Genomic DNA, 17,698 nt, shown 5'->3' on the forward strand with positions numbered 1-17,698 from the left:
CCCCGATCCCGGAGCTTTAAGACACAAACTCCTGCTCCCTATGGGAGAACACAGCCTCTGTTCCATTAACAACACAGAGTCATTGTTTGATTCATTGTATAAAGTTCCCAGCAACAGATTCAAAAAGCTGGCAAGAATCCAGAAGAAAAAATTTGTATGGAGGGTAGATTGAGATTATAAAATGGTAACATCAAACTTTTCCTCTCCATAATTTAAAGTTTATTTTTTTTACATCACCTAGCTATTATATAGGTGTGTGGTGGAAATTCAATACCTGTAACAGCTGAAAACAATCGGAAAGGATTCTGACTCTCTCAGCAGACAGTTTACTTAGTAGTCATATAAAAATAATAAAGCAATAATTTATTTGGTCTCAAATATAATTTTTCTGACCCACCCAATGTGCACAAAAATGTGAATTTTTCATTCCCAGTTATTATTACCACAGTGCTAAAGTGCTGGGCCAAAAATAATATTTTATAGCTTTTAACCTCATTTGGGTGAAATAGTATCTCAGGAAAAGTTTGCCATCTCAGCAACTTGCTTTCCTCAGCTGGCAGAGAAAAAACATTACCTTTTCAGCCTCGTCTTTCGATGCTCAGACTTCAGTTCTGCTTGAAGAAGGCTAACGTGTCTGCTCTCGATCTCATGCGGCTTCTCACGAACTCGGTGAGTCTCCCGAGCCCCTGCGTCAGCCCGTCCCCGGTGAGGGCACAGCAGGGCTGCACGTACCAGTCGCGGTCGCAGCAGAGTTGCTTCATTCTGAACATTCTGGTGATGTCCTCGGCAGTCAGCGCTCCAGGCACATCCTGTTTGTTGGCTAATAGAACAACGGGCACATTTTGAATGTGTTCGTTTTTCAAAATGAGCTCAAACTCTCTCTGGGAATCTTGCAGCCGCTGTTTATCCGCGCTGTCCACCACATACACCAGGCCATCGGTGCGCTCACAGTAACAGCCCCACGCGGTCCTCATTTTCTTCTGTCCCCCCACATCCCAGACCGTGAGTGACAGACTCTTGTCCAGCTCGATCATCTCCACGTTGAAACCAACAGTTGGGAGGGTCACAGTGTCCTCTGCGAGCTTGAGTTTGTAAAGGAGAGTTGACTTCCCAGCAGAGTCGAGTCCCAGGAGAAGAATTTGGGCTTGCTTGACTTCAGGGTTTTTAGAACTCAACAGACCCATTTTAAGCTTTTTTCCCTTAATAAATTGTTGTCCAGAGTCAATGCCACTCTCTAGGTTTCCTCTCCAGCACGAAAATGTTAGGAGGAAAGAAGAGAGCATATGCTTTGTAAGAATATAATATGCTTTTATATTCTGGGAGTCACCGTGTGTATTTAATGTTGTAGCTTATCAGCTTGATTGTGGATAAACAGTGTTTTATTTGCAGTCCCAGCCAATCCTGAGGAATCTGCGGGGTGAGTAACCAGGCAATGTCATAGCAGCTCAAGGGGGAAATTCTCAGGGAGTGAGCCGACTCAGAAGGGGCCTGCGGGGACGGGGAGATGCTGCGGCGTCTTCTTTCCCAGGTTTTGGAAACCTATGGGAATCAGAGGCTCAGTCAGGTGTGCATGGGAATGTGGTTCAGCAGTGGAATAAGAACTTAACGTTACAAGTGGTTTGTAGAACCTCTCTAGCTATTCGGCCATTTATCTTATCCCAGTTGTAAATAAGTAATCAGACTTCTGAAATCATAAAGAGGGAGTTTATCTCACACTTCCCCATGTGGTAACTCTAGTACTTTCCCCTTGTCCAGATTACTCAACAGGAAACATCACACCAGCCAAGCTGCCTGACCCTTCTCCCATAACCACATAGAGGATCACTGCTTTAACCTTCCAGGCAGAAAACTTACTCTACTCACAGGACGAAATTTACCGAGGAGGAAGTTTGGAACACAAACACGTAAAATTAAGTGCACAGTCCGATTAAAGATGACAGAGTAATTTATTTGGAATCAATATCTTGAAAAATATTTCCATATATTTACCTCTGATTTTTCTCAAGATTCCACCAAATGATGATAAAGGAATAAAAACAACATATAGCCCTCACTGGGTGGCTCAGTTGGTTGGAGTGTTGTCCTGTACACAAAAAATGTTATGGGTTCAATTCCCAGTCAGGTCACATAGTACCTAGGTTGAGGGTTTAATTCCTCGGTGGGGCATATATGGGAGGCAACCGATTGATCTCTCTCTCTCTCTCTCCCCTCTTCCTCTTTCTCTAAAATCAATAAACATATCTTATGGTGAGGATTAAAATATAATAATAATAATAAAATAAATAAAAACAACATGGGTAAACCCGTAAGAAGAAAAGAGGAAAGTTCCTCAAAGGGTGAGAGATTTTAACAAAATTCTGGCAGGTGGGATAGAGGTGGGAGACAGTGGTACCCGATGCAGCAAGATAAAGGGGAGGCTTGGGGTGCTGGTGTGCAGGCTACAGAGGGAAGAGGTGAAAACAGAGGGGTCCATAAAAGTCTGAACAGGGGACAGCACACACGTACACACAGCCCTCTGCTGAGTAACATTTCGGCAATGAGAAGTCACTCCCCAGCCAAAAAACTGAGGAGTTTCTTCCCAAAGAAACTGAATGACGTCATAAAATAAAAACCCTCCGAGTTTTGGCAGCTGGGAGTTTATGCATCAGAATGCCTAACTCCACATCCAGTTAACCGACAGCCACCGCAGCAGTGGGTGACTCTGCCCAGGTGCATGGAGGCCCCGACAGCTCTTCCGCACACAGACATTTCTCTGCTTAATATAGAAAACGCCTTTAATAGAAACGAGGAAAAGACCAAGATAGAAATAAGAACACTTTAAGAAAGTTTAAACAGAAGCAGTGCAGGGAACAGAAGAAAGTAAGTTTTAATTAATATTTCTGTGGAGATTTAAAAAGATATTTTATCCATAAAACAATAAATGGATACTATTAAAAAGGCCACTCAAGGCTGACAGTGACCGGAGGGGAGAGGGGAGGGAATTTCAGGGGAAATAAGGGAGGGATTTAGAGGAACCTATATAAAGGATACATGGGCAACAACTGAGAAGGGTGGAAATGGGAGGGAGGGGGGAGGATGGGGGGTGGAACGGGATGGGAGTAATAGACAGAAAACTGTACTTGAAAAATAATTAAATAAAAAAATTGAAGAAAAAAAAAGGCCACTCAAAAAACAAAGACAGAACTCTTGAAAATTAAAAACATGATTTTAAAAATCTTAATAAAGATCAATAACAGGTTGGAAGGAAATCTTTTAGAAAGTAGAAGGTAGAAAATATGAAAAAAACCCATAAGAAATGTACAGGATCAATTTCAGAAGTTTCAGCATCTGACTTACAGTACTTATTCCAGAGGGAAGACAAAATATGCAAATGAGGAAATCATCAAAAAATATACATATAAGACTATTTTCCAAACCTAAAGAATAAACTGTCCACATTGAAAGGCTTCCCTCAATGCTTAACTAGTTAATTTTTAAAATAGCTATAACAAGGCATATAATATACATATTTTATTTTTACTAAAACTAAAATTTTATTTTTTAAGAAATTAAGTAGCCTGTTCTGGTGCAGAAAGTTCACTTATGAAGAAATGATTCAAGCCTTTTAAAGAAAAATTTAGTTTTTAACCTACTCACTGTATCTCAGAAACCAGAGATAACATTTTCATTAATTTATTCATGCATCTAGTCACTCATTCAACATACATATCCCCCCCCTTTGTGATGTGCCATTTGCTAGGTTCCAGGGCGGTCAAAGATAAATTAGGCCAGCCCTTAGGGGGCTTTACATTGGAGAAAAGGTAAAAAATGTGTGAATAAACAAAAATAATAATGCACAGTAAAAAATGATAACTGCTGTAAGGGAAAAAAGCTAAAGTATTCTGGATATTTAAAGATTATTTCAGGATGGAGGGCAATAAGGGAATTATCTAGGGAAGGTTAAATACTGAACTGAGCCTCGTACAGGTGTGCTGAGAGACGGGCGTTAATGAAAGAGATGGTCCAGGTAAGCGAAGTCTCCACAATGGGAAAACAGAACATGTATATGGGAAAACAACGGGAACACACAGTGTATGCGCATGCATTTGTTTTTCCTACAAACATGTTTAACTAGCCTGAGAAAACCACCACACAAAGCTGGATTGTAGGACGCGCTACGAGACAACAGTATGCCACGTCATGAAAGAGAAAAGAAAAAAGGAGCAGGGGAAGAATATTCTAAATTAAAACTATATGATTTCCTAAATACATTGTGTGATCTTTGATTGGATTCTTTGTCCAAAACATGATGAAATAAATTATGACAATTGAGGACATTAGATGCTGTTATTTATCAATGTCAAATTTTAGGGTTTTTTCTTCATTATTGATTTTTAGAGAGAGAGGGGAAGGGTGGAAGGTAGAAGGAGAAAGAGAAACATCAATCTGTTGTTCCACTTATTTATACATTCACTGGTTGATTCTTGTATGTGCCCTGACTAGGGAGTTTAACCTGCAACTTTGTCTTATTTGGATGATTCTCTAACCAGATGAGCTACCCAGCCAGGGCCTAATGTAAAATGACTTGAGTATAGTGATGGTAATTTGGTTATATAGGAAGTTCTCCTTTTTCTAAAAAGACACACCTTAAAGTACTTAGGGGTGATATCAGTCAATTTCCATTGATTTAGCAAACACATGTATATATAGAGGGAGTGTGCACAGAAATAAAAGTTAATAATTGATGGAGTTACGTGAGAGGTATTTAGTGTTTATTGTACTATTTTTTAACTCTCCTGCAGATTTGAAATTTTTCAAAATAAGTTGAAAACAATGAAATGAAATGAGCCTATCAAATTAGGCTAAAGTCTGAAATAATGTAGAGAAATAATTTGGCTTACACATATGATAAGACTGTACTGTACTTCCAAAGATGAATTTAAGAACTCTGACTGCATGACCACGTGAGCTCATCCCAACTCCACACTTTCAATAAATTACCTTTTTAAAGGTTTACCATGTATTTTTTAAATTAAACGTGGTATGTTCTTTGTAAGATCTACTGTCAGTGTGTATGTGCCCTCACTGTTTTCTGTTTGACCAATGTTGCCTCGTTTTCCAGATAGCCAAGCAAACAAGGGGTTAAGGCCTGGATGATTATATCCAAATGAAACAATAATTCTGTGAAAGGAAGTCAAATAACTTCTTTCTCCATGCTCATTTTCATGCAAAAGCCTACAAATATTTTAACATTCTTTCCTGTTGTCCCACAACATTTATGGATTTATTTGTCTCAGTCAAACCTGAGAGGAGGCAAGGTACTGGGTTTTTGTAAATCACTGTCAGATTATACAAAAGAAAAAAGGTAGAATTGTGGGAGAGTTACTGGCAGGTTGTGAGTAGCACAGGAAATTTGTTTTAAAATACAGGAATGAAAGAAATATTTTCTTTAATTTCTTACCATAGAGAAGGGGAGGCAAAAAGCCCTAAATTAAAAACTCAATCATGTAGTGACCAAGTGAAGATATAGAAACTAATATCTTGGAAGAAAGTGGCAACTTACTCTATTATCGTTATTTTTCACAGATAAAGAATCAGGATGTGGTCATGTGGCTTGCTTAGCTTATGCAGACTTAGAACATACCCTGTTTTTCTTAAAATAATTATTTTTGCCAGTCTTTTAAAAAGTAAACTTTTAGAAAAAAAAGTCTCACATACACATAGTAAAATGCAACTATCATACACATACAGCTCCGTGAGTTATCACAAATGGAAAACACCCATGTAACCGCCATGAAGACTAGGCTTAATTTTTAATTTTCCATTTTTTGTTGCAAGTGAAAATTCCAGACTTCAAATGTTTCTACACCAATTGTCAGAAATATACGCTGTTCTCAAACACGTAACATGAGCAACAGGTACTCATTATCACGGCTGAAATTCCTTGAAACTGTGAAGAATGATACATTCCAACCTACAAAGCTTTTCCAAGTGCTATGTTTCCAGCACAGAACCGACACTTCATCACCAAAGGCAAAGAACTTGACTTGTCACATGGTAGACCATTGGATCTGAATTCAAATCTAGCCTCTGGCAAGTGCTGAATGGTGATAAAATCAAGGATGTTATAATAATTACTTATGTTATATAAAGTAATTGTGAAAACACATTTCACAGGACCTGGCACATGACTGATGAAAATTTTCTTTCCCTCCTCCTATAAGTTTGGCTAACATTGAAAACTCCTTGCAGTTCTTAACCTTCTGCAGACAAGAAACAATTTGATGATTACCATCGGAGTATTCCCCGGGGCAGAGTAAACTACTGTGTGCTGGACCTCTTTCCCAGCACCGCGCCCCCCCCCGCCCCCCGCTTTTATTCCCCTCCCCCAAAGAAGATGAACATGAGCAAGGAGACAATGCAACAGCAAAGGGGCAGTCTGGGAGCTACCTGGAGCTGGGAAAGGGAAGTAACACTCTTCCCCTTGGGGAAAATGGAGGTTTATATTATAACTTATATATAGTATTTTCTGAATGTCCACCCACCAGCCACCAGGGGCCCCAAAGAACTGGGTGGTGCACTTGACCACCTTCACCTCACTGAGTTCCTTTACACTTCAGCTAAATAATGATGTAAACCACAGGTCTGCAGAGATTCCATTCTTTAGAGTTTCTCACTTTTCTTCTAACTGATGAGAAACCTGTAATTATTCATCAGCATTGACTGAGTACACAATAAGGGGCCAGCCCTGTCTGTCTGCTGTGTTCAGAATAACAGAGTTCACCCTTTAACAAGTAACTGAGGGTTGAACTGGTTTGTCTGTTTTTTTTTTTTAATCTTTCAAAAGTACTCTATACCCAATGCTGCTATTTTAAAAAATAAAATTTTATTCAAAAAAATTTTTAAACATTTTTAATCATCTGAACATCTGAAAATCTTATGTGATCGTGAATTTCATTTTTGTCTATTTTCTTCCTGTCCTTGTTTATGTACATACATAATTTTGACATGTTTCATTCATTCATTTATCAAACTTCTACTGAGCACGCAATATGCCTAGAAAGAATAAAGACACTGGCGATGTGGAAGTAATCAAAACAGGCTCCATTGTCAATGAACTAATAGTCTAAGAAGGAGACAGACACCAACCTGGCATGGATATTGCTATATGTAAGGTGACAAGACCTCAAGGAAGCACAGGAGTCACTAAAGAGAGGGCTGGAGTAGCAAGCGGAGTCCAGGAAACTGGAAGCGGTTTCCCAGCTCTGGAGCTGAGAAGTGGAGCCACAGAGCGACAAGGAGAGGAGGCTGCAGGTCTATATGCCAAGCAAGCAGGGCTCATGCACAGGGTGCTCAGGTCATTTACCATCCCAACTTGGACGGCTCTGAACACAGAAGGGGTACTTATCCTGAGTATGTCAGAAAGCAGGGCTGCCCTGGAAGAACTAGGCCCTGTGGTCACCCTAACAGAGGCCACACGAGGCCTGCTTGGCTTCACTAAGGAAAGAGGTTTATCCCTCTCAGCTGTGATCCAGGATACCGAATGAGGAAGTCAGTCGTATAGAAAAGTCACGCAACATGAATTTGCGTAGCATCCAGGGAGCCCCAAAATATAAAACAGTCATTCAAGAGTCCCAAGTCAGAGAGAAAGGCAAGAAAATTTACAGATGACGTGGCTGTTTACCCTGAAGACCCACAGAACTGGATGACAAATCAAGACTTACACTGTAGGCAGACATGAGATCAACATACAAAGATAAGTAGCATTCCTCTTAGCCAGCAATAACTGAGAAAGATCCCATTCTCACTGGCAATAAAAATTGTAAAATACTGAGGGACAAATAGTCCTTGTTATAAACTACCAAGATTCTAAGTCTGTTACTGTTGTACAGCCTAATTTATTCTGGTTGACACGAGGAGACAGAGTAAATAATGTCCCCAAACCATGTAATACTGTCCAGCACAAAGAAAATAATCAACTATTTGTGCATTTATAAGGAAAGCTTACTAAGAGGTACTAGTAAGGGGGTGGGGGGAGCAAATTCTAAAATAGCACAGTTAGTATAACACCACTTACATGAACCCCTAACCCACATGTCACCAGTGGCTACAGTACTAGACAGCTGAGCGCTAAATAAGTTGAAAAGTATAAAGTTCACATAAGAGAGCGAGAGAGCCTGGCCAGCATGGCTCAATGGTTGGGCGTTGTCCTGTAAAGCAAAAGGTCAGGGCACAGGCCTAGGTTGCAGGTCTGTCCCCAGTGGGAGCCCGTAGGAGAGGCAGCGGATCCACGTTCTGACATCAGTGTTTCCCTCCCTCTCTTTCTCCCTCCCTTCCCTTCTCTCTAAAAAATAAATAAAAATTTTTAAAGAGAGAGAGCAAAGGAAAGTGGCTTAGATGTGTCTGGGGAAAAAAAGAGACAAAAAGGAGGAGAAGGAGAAGGAGAAGGAAAAAAGATCAAAAGATATGGCTGAGGCCCCGGGGTGGGGGTGGAGGAGGAGTCCCAGTAACTGACCGAATCCTCGGGGAGGGGAGGGATCTGAGAGCTGGGGGCCTGCGCTCACTTCTCAGGTGCGGCCAGTGCAAACAGGGAACCAGGTAGTCTGTGACAGCCCCCAAGTCTCTCACTTCCCCTCGCGTCTCCAGAACGGCCCAGGAGGACACCGGTTTGCCAGTCCCCAAGGGGGTGACGATGTGGCTCAGGGAGAATCACCACAGCCGGGAGAGGGTCGCTGCAAGTGCTGCGCTGCCATCTGGAGACGGCGGGGATGTGGTAGAAACCGTGAACTCCAGCCTGAAACCCAACACTCCACCCCCGTTCCCTTGAACTTAGATGCCACTCCGGGGAGATGGAGGGAAAGGGGAAGTTCTGAATTCAGAGACTTTAACAGAAATAATAATTTCTTTAAAAAACAGAAGTAAGTTTATCTGCAATCTACTGACTATACTTCTGCTATCAGGAAAAAAATGAAAACATGAGACAGACATTTAAGTTCAGTTCTAGATTTTTAAGTTGTTTTGTGAAATGAAAACAGCTCCGTCGATCCTGGACTCTGTGCAAAGCAGAGTAATAACTATCGAGAGGGTGAAACAGCTTCTCAAAGTGCAGCCAGGGCTTTAAATCCGGCGGTTAGAGTGGCCTCTACCAGGGATCGGGCCCAGCCCTGCGGAGGGAATGTTGACACAGGAAGAGCCCCGTGGCCTGGCCTTTGTGTACTCAATTGATTCTGACCTTGCTTTCTCCTCCCCCACCCCAACACTTTATTTCTTCTCTGCTGTGCCCACACTGACCTCTAGAATACTTCCTTCCTCTTGGTGGGTGCTCCTGAAAAAGCAGGAAATCCGTGTGGGCCCTAGGGTCGTGACACTGCTGGAATCTAGTCCCTAAATTTGGGGGCAGTGGACCACAGAACCCAACTTCTCCATCTGCCTCTTCGTTTGATTTAACTGGCTTCTCCAACTCTCGTGGCCAGCCTGGAGGTCCCCAGGTTGTGGCTGGTTGTTTTCTCCCTGGCATAGACCTTACTACGACCTCTTCCCAGGACTGGGTTTCTGGGGCACTGCATTCCAGGAGGCACTCCCTCTCTGACTGCCCCCGAGAGCAGATGCCTCCAGATTTTCCATCCCAGGGGCTGCACTGCCTCAGCCCAGCCTAGGCCCTGCAGCTTTCTTCCACCTGGAAGTAAAACTTCTTTCTGCCCTGGCCCCACTGCCTTTGTGGGCAGCCTCAACGTCCCAGGTCTCTCCTCAAAACACCCACACCTCACAGTGAAGTGACTGGAACAATGAAGAAACCGCAAAGTAGCAGCAGGTTTACCCTCTGTGCATCCACTGAGCAGGACAAGTAGAAACTGCCAGGAGAGTTTTTCTCCGCTCCCCCCCCCCCCCCCGCCTTTAAATTGCAGAATTATAGCATTTGGGGCCTAGAAGAGACTTTATTGATCGTATAAGTTTATGGGCCTGCTAATATTCAGGATTGTGAGCCTTTATGTTTGTTTGTTTGTTTTACTTTGGCTATTTTCAGAAGGGCTATTGACAAAGGTATCCGGCAGTTTAGAGAGGAAGAGTCACAGTGAAATCCACGTAACCAAGTCAGCCAAAGACTGCAGCTCCCAAAGATCACAGTAACCAGAGTCACAGTATAGAGCGGAACAGTTTACATTTCTGTGGTTGGATTTAAGCAGATGTCTCCCTGCCCTTAAGTATTGGATAGGACCAAAGTAACATTAAAAATAAATAATTCCAAGTTAAAAATGAAATGTCATGAAATCTCCAGAGGACCAATTTGAAAGACACCACAAGTCAAGTCAAGGCAAGGATGTAATTCTACACCCAGGCTACATTAGACACTGACATACTATTGCTCAGTGAGTCTAACATAGTAGTTTTTCTCTGAATGCCAGCAACTGGGCTCTATATTTAGCTAAGTTTCCCAATCCTAGGAAATCCATTCAAGCATGACAGTAATGAGTGAGCAGTTTTTAATATCTTTCTACTCGGCATATTGTAATCTAATAACATTAAGAACTTGCAACCTTCAAAGCATTTTCTAGGTACTTAAATATTCTTCACCATCCACCTAAGCCTAAAAATGTCAGAACACTTTATGGGCGAGAACCCGATACCAGACATTGGTGACTCATCATCAACGGGACAATCGTTCTGTCTCCAGTCTAGTGACTCCTCCCATGGACAGCTTACTTCCTCCGCCAAGAAATGAGTCAGCTAACTAATCTGGGAGCAGAAGCATCACTTTCACAGTACAGTTTTCTCCAACTCATTCTATAACGACTAATAGTCATCACACGAGAGCCATCAAACGGAAATGTTTGAATCCAGGTTTATGTACTTTTGAGATACACATGCTAAGTTTCCCACCTGCATAAATTTATTTCCACTTGTTCTGATTTCCCAAGAAATGTGACCTTCTATAAATATTTCAAACAGGCAATTTAACTCAGAAAATTAAATAAAACTAGTTAAATAAAATATCGTTGTAGTTAATTTTAAAAATATATCCTGAAAGGACAGTTCAGAGAAAAATCCGTTACAAAGGGGGCTGCTAGTAATTGTCAAGTAAGGAAACTATGTGTCTTCCAAAATTTCTAAATTGTGTTTCAGAGAAATTACTAAATATCCATCTGTAAAATTACCAACAAATTGATCTAAAGGTTATTGTTCAGATTTTACCTAATAAAACATACTAGTGCTTTTGTTACTGGAGTTTTATTTTTCTGATTCTAAATGTACAGGATGACACAGCTTCTTACATAAATCTCGCTGGTGTTTCATTTCCTTTGTAGCTATCAAGATTATTGCCAAATTATCATATGACCTAACATAAAATTTTAAACAAAGTTAGCATTTCACGTATACTATGACTTGGAGAGTTTGCTTATTAATGAGAAATCCAAAGCATCATGAAATTAAATATAAAATACCACAATCTTATTTATTAGCCATATAGCAAAAATTTACTGTCTTCTCTTAACTATATAATTTTTCATTCAAACCAAAGACATGTTCAGCTTAATCATCAGAAAGGTTAAAAGACAAAAGCTCCACTTGCCAAGAGTGAACAGTAAAATGGATCGGAAAACACCGATTTAATAACAGGGACCTGTGTTCAGGTGGATCTGGTGTAAGTCAAGCATAAGAGGGTTTCTGTTAATGAGGAGAACGGCACCTCCTCTCTCACACTTCTTATTTAGCATCAAGCCTTCTGTTAATACAAGACTACTACAAAAAATTTTTTAAACAATCCAAAAAGGTCACGAGAAAGCCTATGACACAAAATAGCATTGTTTCTCTCCTTTTGAAATCAGGGCAAAATATTAAAGATAAGAATGAAAAGCTCAATCGGTTAACTCAAGGGCAAACACTGGATTTCAAAGTAACTGGAAAAAAGCTGAATCAGTTCCGAGTAGTAAATTGGAAACCAGATTTTTTAAAAGGCACCCCTGTCACTGATTCATCTGCAAAGTGGGCTTTCTGCAACTACTGGATTGGTGGCACGGTAAATGGTTCCACTCAAGGATCAGAGTTTCTGTCCTAAGGACTAGGACTGCTCGGCTTTCCTTTGGCTGTGTCTGCGGCAAGTAGCCGTGTCACCCCAGCCAGGTAAATGAATGTATCTACACCTCATTTGGATTTCCTATGAAATACTGGTCTCCCCAGCAGCTGCTGGAAGTATTTATTAGATAATAATTGCAAAAAGATTTTTGAGTCTTATGTAGCAGTTGCACACTAAGTAATAATAATTACAAATGAGGTCCCCTCCAAAGAAGCTACTCTGAGGTTCATCTGAGAATGACTGAGACTCACAAAGAAACTTTGACTCAAATGTTCTTGAGCATCTAGGGGTTCAGGGGGAAAATTCTTCTTTACCTCATTTTAGAAAGAGCCACGAGAAAGAAAGAATATAAAAATAATTATTTATGCCCTAAATAATGATGTTTTTCTACTAATGCCAGTACATATGCAGGTGTGTGTATGTGTTTAATTAAGACTAGATTTTAATTAAGACTATATTTTTAAACTTCATTTGGAAAATTTACTGGTTTCGACCACATCCGGATATGAGAAATTAGTTCAAATGAGATATGATTATTATCATAAGGGGAATATCAATACTCATTGAGTCTGGTGAGAGAGATCTACGGAACAGGTTGGAACGGCAGGAGCACGGGCTCTGGAGTCGGACAGGCCTGGGCTGACAAACTGGCTCTGCTGCCCCACCAGTGCTGGCTGGATGGCTTTGGATGAATTTCTTAACCTCCTGAGTCTCCATTTCCTCGTCTAGAAAACGAAGCACGATACCTCCCTTATAGGGCTGCTGTGAAGATTAAACGGGATTTCATTGGGAAAAAGTGCCTTATTCCGAGGCTGGCTGTCCATCAGGCACTTACAAATAGCAAGTATTCTCTTTCAGCTGAATCCTATACCTAGACATGATATTGTGCCTAAATAATCCCTTTTGAGAGAATTTCGTCCAGCAATTCATTGGCACTTCCACAGAATCAAAACAGATCAAGACTTCCACACTATAAGTGTTATAGATGACTTTTCAGGGGTAACTGTTCTTTCCATGGTAGATTTTAAGATTATATTAATACTTCATGCATTTTATACAGCATACCCATTTTACGTTTTTTCAAAGCAAATATCATGCAAATGTGTATGTGAGTATATAAATATACCCATGAACTATAAATATATATAATTTTTATAGACAACCACTGGTAGCCTGAGGAATATTTCACCTATTTTTAGGATGTCAGCAATGAAAGTCTGAGCTCTCACCTAGTCGAATCACTCCCCTTCACAGGTGAGGAAACGGAGCTCCAGAGTTTGGGTAACTTGTCAAAAATCACACAGGGCTAGATCTGTCAATAAAACTCTCATCTCCTATCAATCCAACGTTCTTTTGGTGCCTTTAAATATAACTTAAAAGGCAATACAGCATACTGTTGCTTTAGGGAAAAAAGATCCCCATCAGAGATTAGGAACCTCTCCAAGGCAGGAATCGTATGTTATTCATTCATTGTGTGTAATGGAATTCTTTGGAGAGTGAGTGTTGAATACATACATTTCAAAGGAATTAATGAGTTTTTCTTAAGGCTACAGTGCATGTGACTTTTGTGGGGGTACTAGTTTAACAAAACTGGGCTTTGCTCTACATAATAGTTGGCAACCACATTACATCTATGATGAGATGGCAAATAAATAATGGAACAGTTATCTGGAATTTTTTAAATGGTGTGGCATTATATAAAGTAAGAATGACTGCCCGCATGGATGACACATACCAAAAGTCCCTTTTTCTAAAGAGTGAAGATTATGTTTTTGTACTTAAATGAAACAATTTCCTGGAAATTTCACATTTCCTCCCCGATCTACACTGAGTCCTGGACTGTGTCTCTGTGAGGTCAAACATCTTGGTGAAAACTCCAAACTAAGGTGACTATTAAGATGTCGATATAATTGCAGTATAAATGACAGAATCAGCTTACAACTGCAATTGGAGAACTTACATTTACGTAGTAAATTTACATAGTAAAGCCATTCCAACCACTGAAATTCATGATCTTGAAGATCATGTGGCAACAAGGGGGAAATGTTTGTGTTTGAATATTTCACTAGGAAATTGGTATTCATTGTCACGCAATTTTACAGAAAAAGAACTCTGCACAGAAAATGGCAAAAAGGAAATATACCAAAATAATAAGAGTAGCTGTGTTAGGGCAGTGGCAATGTGAGTGCTTCCTTCATATTTCTGGTTATGTTACTTCTGTAACAGAAAAAAATTAACAAGCATTGTACAAAGAAAATGAGATCTATAAAAGAAAGTATAGTAAATATCCGTGGTTCAAAGCAGTCCCAAATCTTTTGAAAAAACTACCCCACATTTTTTAAATTTTTGTTTTGTTTTTTTTTTCATTTTTTTAAAATTTAATTATTTTTCACACACCCCCACATTTTTATAGTTCTCCACAATGTGAATTCTGTCTTCCAGAAGCAAATGCTAAAACTTAAAATATCCCAATTTCCTTGCCTCTTTCTGAGTCTAGGGTGAGGTTCTATAATTCAGTTTCTGCCTTCAGTCGTTCCTGTCAGAAGCTGCCTGAAGAGCAGACAGGGTGCAGATATCACTTTTGCTGGTGTGTTGGTTTCAATGCCATGGTTTTGGGGACGACAGTGGGAAAAGCAGGGTCCCCATTGCCAGGGAGACAGTTTGGTTCTGGGATTGGTGGTGACTTGACCTACAACCCAGAACCTGTTCCTCCTGCATTTCCAATGACTGCTTAGACTTTCAAATCTGCCTTTATAAATCCCTTCGCATTTAAATGACTTGGAGTTGATTCTTTTGTCTACATCTAAGAATGCTAACACAAAAAAAAGGCTGACAAAACTGGACCTAACTAAAGAGATCATTCTGGACTTCAGAAGAACATTGTAATCAAATAAAAGACCTTACCCTGACCAGTGTGGCTCAGTTGGGTATCGTCCCACACCTGAAAGGCTGCAGGTTCGATTCCCAGTCAGGGCACATTCCTAGGTTGCCACTTTAATTCCCAGTCCGGGCGTGTGCAGAGAGGCAACAAATTAGTGTTTCTCCCACTCCCTTCCTTTCTCCCTTCCTCTCTCTAAAAGCAATGGGGAAAAAAAATGTCCTCCAGTGGGGATAAAAATTAAATTAAGTTAAAATTAAAGACCTCTTATCAAGTCATTTGGGGCAAAGCATTGAAGAGTTGGTATGTGACCCTGGAGCTCTCGTCTGCGGCAGCAACCAGGTGGCCTTGTCTCCCAGGTGAGGCAGCTACGAGATGTTAGATTCTCAAATTAGCCCAAGTACTGGAGAGACTGTGTGGGAAAGAGCTCCCCAGAGATCCAAATAAAACACGCCATGTGATCAACAAGTAAAAAGTTCTGTTATGTTAGGAGATTCATGAGTTAATTTGTTAACATAGCACAGTTTAACCTAGCCTGATTAGTACACGATTTCTAAAGTGGATGTGTTTCATGATCAAAATAAATGTGTAAGCTTAAAAAAAGCCTTGTGTGATTGGAGAACATTGTATCTAATAAAGGTAAATCAAATAAAAAATGGAGTAAAGATCTGTTGTTATTTTGCATCAAAAGAAGATATTTGGGTTTGCCAAAAAGCAAAAACAAACCAAAAAAAAGTAACACGTTATGAAGAACCCTAAATATTTAAAGATTTTAAAAACAAGTTATGGCCCTGGCTGGTGTAGCTCAGTGGATTGAGCATGGGCCTGTGAAGCAAAGTGTTGCTGGTTCAATTCCCAGTCAGGGCACATGTCTGGGCTGCAGGCCAGGTCCCCAGTAGGGGACACGAGAGAGGCAACCACACGCTGATGTTTCTCTTCCACTCTTTCTCCTTCCCTTCCCTTCTCTATAAAAATAAATAAATAAAATATATTTTTTAAAAAGTTATGCTTTTCAGTTCTCACACTATAAAAACTAGAATTTGTGTGTGAGCAAAAATTAATTTTCTTAAAATAACCCCCCAAAGCAGTATGCAATAATAAAAAGAAAGCCATATTTATGTATTGTGAACTTTTTGATCGTCTGAAGAGAAGTGAGAGAAAGTTGCTTCCTTCAAAACTAAAGCGGATGGGAATGAAACACTCTCTTGCACAGACTCATCTTGCTTGCTTTTGCTGCCCTTTTCCTTTGCAAATGTCTATTTTGGCCCGTAAACAACAGCAGTAGTTTTTTTCTGCTGATTAGTAAACACCCTTTATTTCATAAGATGTATGATGTTCTTTCACCTGAAATATCCACTTATCTTCTACTTATCCATTACAAACTGCACCACCACCCGATCTGCACTAAGTGAATGGGCCACTGGGCCAACACTGTCGGGGGAATCGTCATCCCAATTCTGTTGTTTGAATCAGCAACAACAGGACAGTTCAGGGTTCAATGTCCTAATATTGGGTCAGCCAAAACGTCCATTACATTTTTCCCATACGATGGCTCTAGTAGTGCTTAGTTGTCTTTAACTTCATTCAAAAAAATTGTTAGATTGTATTGTGACAGCTGTCATGTCAGTATGCATTTTTAAAAACTTATCAAAATTGGTCAATTTTTGTGCAGCTACTTTAATATTGAAGATGGAAGAAGATATGCAACATTTTCAGTGTATTACGCTTTGTTATTTAGAGAAAAGAAAACATGCAACTGAAACACACGCAAAAAAGATTTGTGCAGTGTGTGGAGAAGGTGCTGTGACTGATTGAACATGTCAAAAGTGATTAGTGAAGTTTCTTAGTACAATTGACATTTTGGCCAAATAATTCTTTGCTGTGGGCTGTCTTATGCATTGGAAGATGTTTAGCAGCACCCCTGGCCTCTGTCCACTAGAAACGAATAGCAGGAGACAGCCGGCATATTCAAAATATCCAAATCAACAAAGTTATTAGTGAAAATGAAAAATGTGTATTTTATTTTATGGAAAAAAAACACACAGACTTTTTGGCCAACTCAATAAATGATCCTCTACTATGTCTTAAAGACTGAGAGTGTAACGGGTTTTTGAAAGAGCTGGAGCTTTTATTTTGGTTTGTCTGTAGCACAGAAGATCGAGTAAGAGAAAATGGAATTAAAGTAGGAGAGATTTCTATTAGACACTAAGAAAAACTTCCAGAATAAAAAAAAATACTGGAATGGATTATTGAAGGAAAACACCTGATCATTTGTCAGGCACACCATTAAGAAAGACTAACTTTTGTGTAGCTCAGTGGATTGAGCACGGGCCTGCGAACCACACGATCGTGGTTCGATTCCCAGTCAGGGCACATGCCTGGTTTGCAGGCCAGTTCCCTGCAGGCCAACTCCCAGCAGGGAATGCACAAAAGGCAACCATACATTGATATTTCTCTCCTTCTCTCCTTCTCTTCCCCTCTAAAGATAAATAAATAAAATATTTAAAAAAAAAAAAAAAAGAAAGACTAACTTTTCTTAAGGTAGAGGACCGGGTCAGACAGGCTCTCAAAGATCTTTCCAGGTCTGTGCCTTCGTGATCGTAAGACTGACATTATACCATAATTCTCTTGGCTTCTCTTGTTTTTGTTTATATCATTCAGTGTCTCTTGTATCCGCCATGGACTGATGTTGCTGCTTCCCTAGCCAAGTGAACATACACATGCACACACACACACCTAGAAGAGAAGTCAAATAATTCTTCAGTAAT

General features: G+C 40.1%; 1 protein-coding gene across 1 annotated transcript; it reads right to left on the minus strand.

Moving 5' to 3' along the window:
* Positions 1-491: 491 nt before the first annotated feature.
* On the minus strand, positions 492-1,522 carry ARL14 (ARF like GTPase 14). Its single transcript, XM_037046711.1, has one exon. The coding sequence runs from the start codon at positions 1,281-1,283 to the stop codon at positions 606-608; it is 678 nt and encodes a 225-aa protein (XP_036902606.1). The 5' UTR covers positions 1,284-1,522; the 3' UTR covers positions 492-605.
* Positions 1,523-17,698: the final 16,176 nt, after the last annotated feature.

The sequence above is a fragment of the Sturnira hondurensis genome, unplaced genomic scaffold (genome assembly GCF_014824575.4).
Source record: "Sturnira hondurensis isolate 20B ecotype Veracruz unplaced genomic scaffold, ASM1482457v3 Scaffold0005279, whole genome shotgun sequence".
Classification (NCBI taxonomy): Eukaryota; Metazoa; Chordata; class Mammalia; order Chiroptera; family Phyllostomidae; genus Sturnira; species Sturnira hondurensis.

Coding starts and splice junctions, on each gene's coding strand:
- ARL14 (XM_037046711.1), bottom strand. CDS start 1,283: ATGCTCTCTTCTTTCCTCCTAACATTTTCGTGCTGGAGAGGAAACCTA.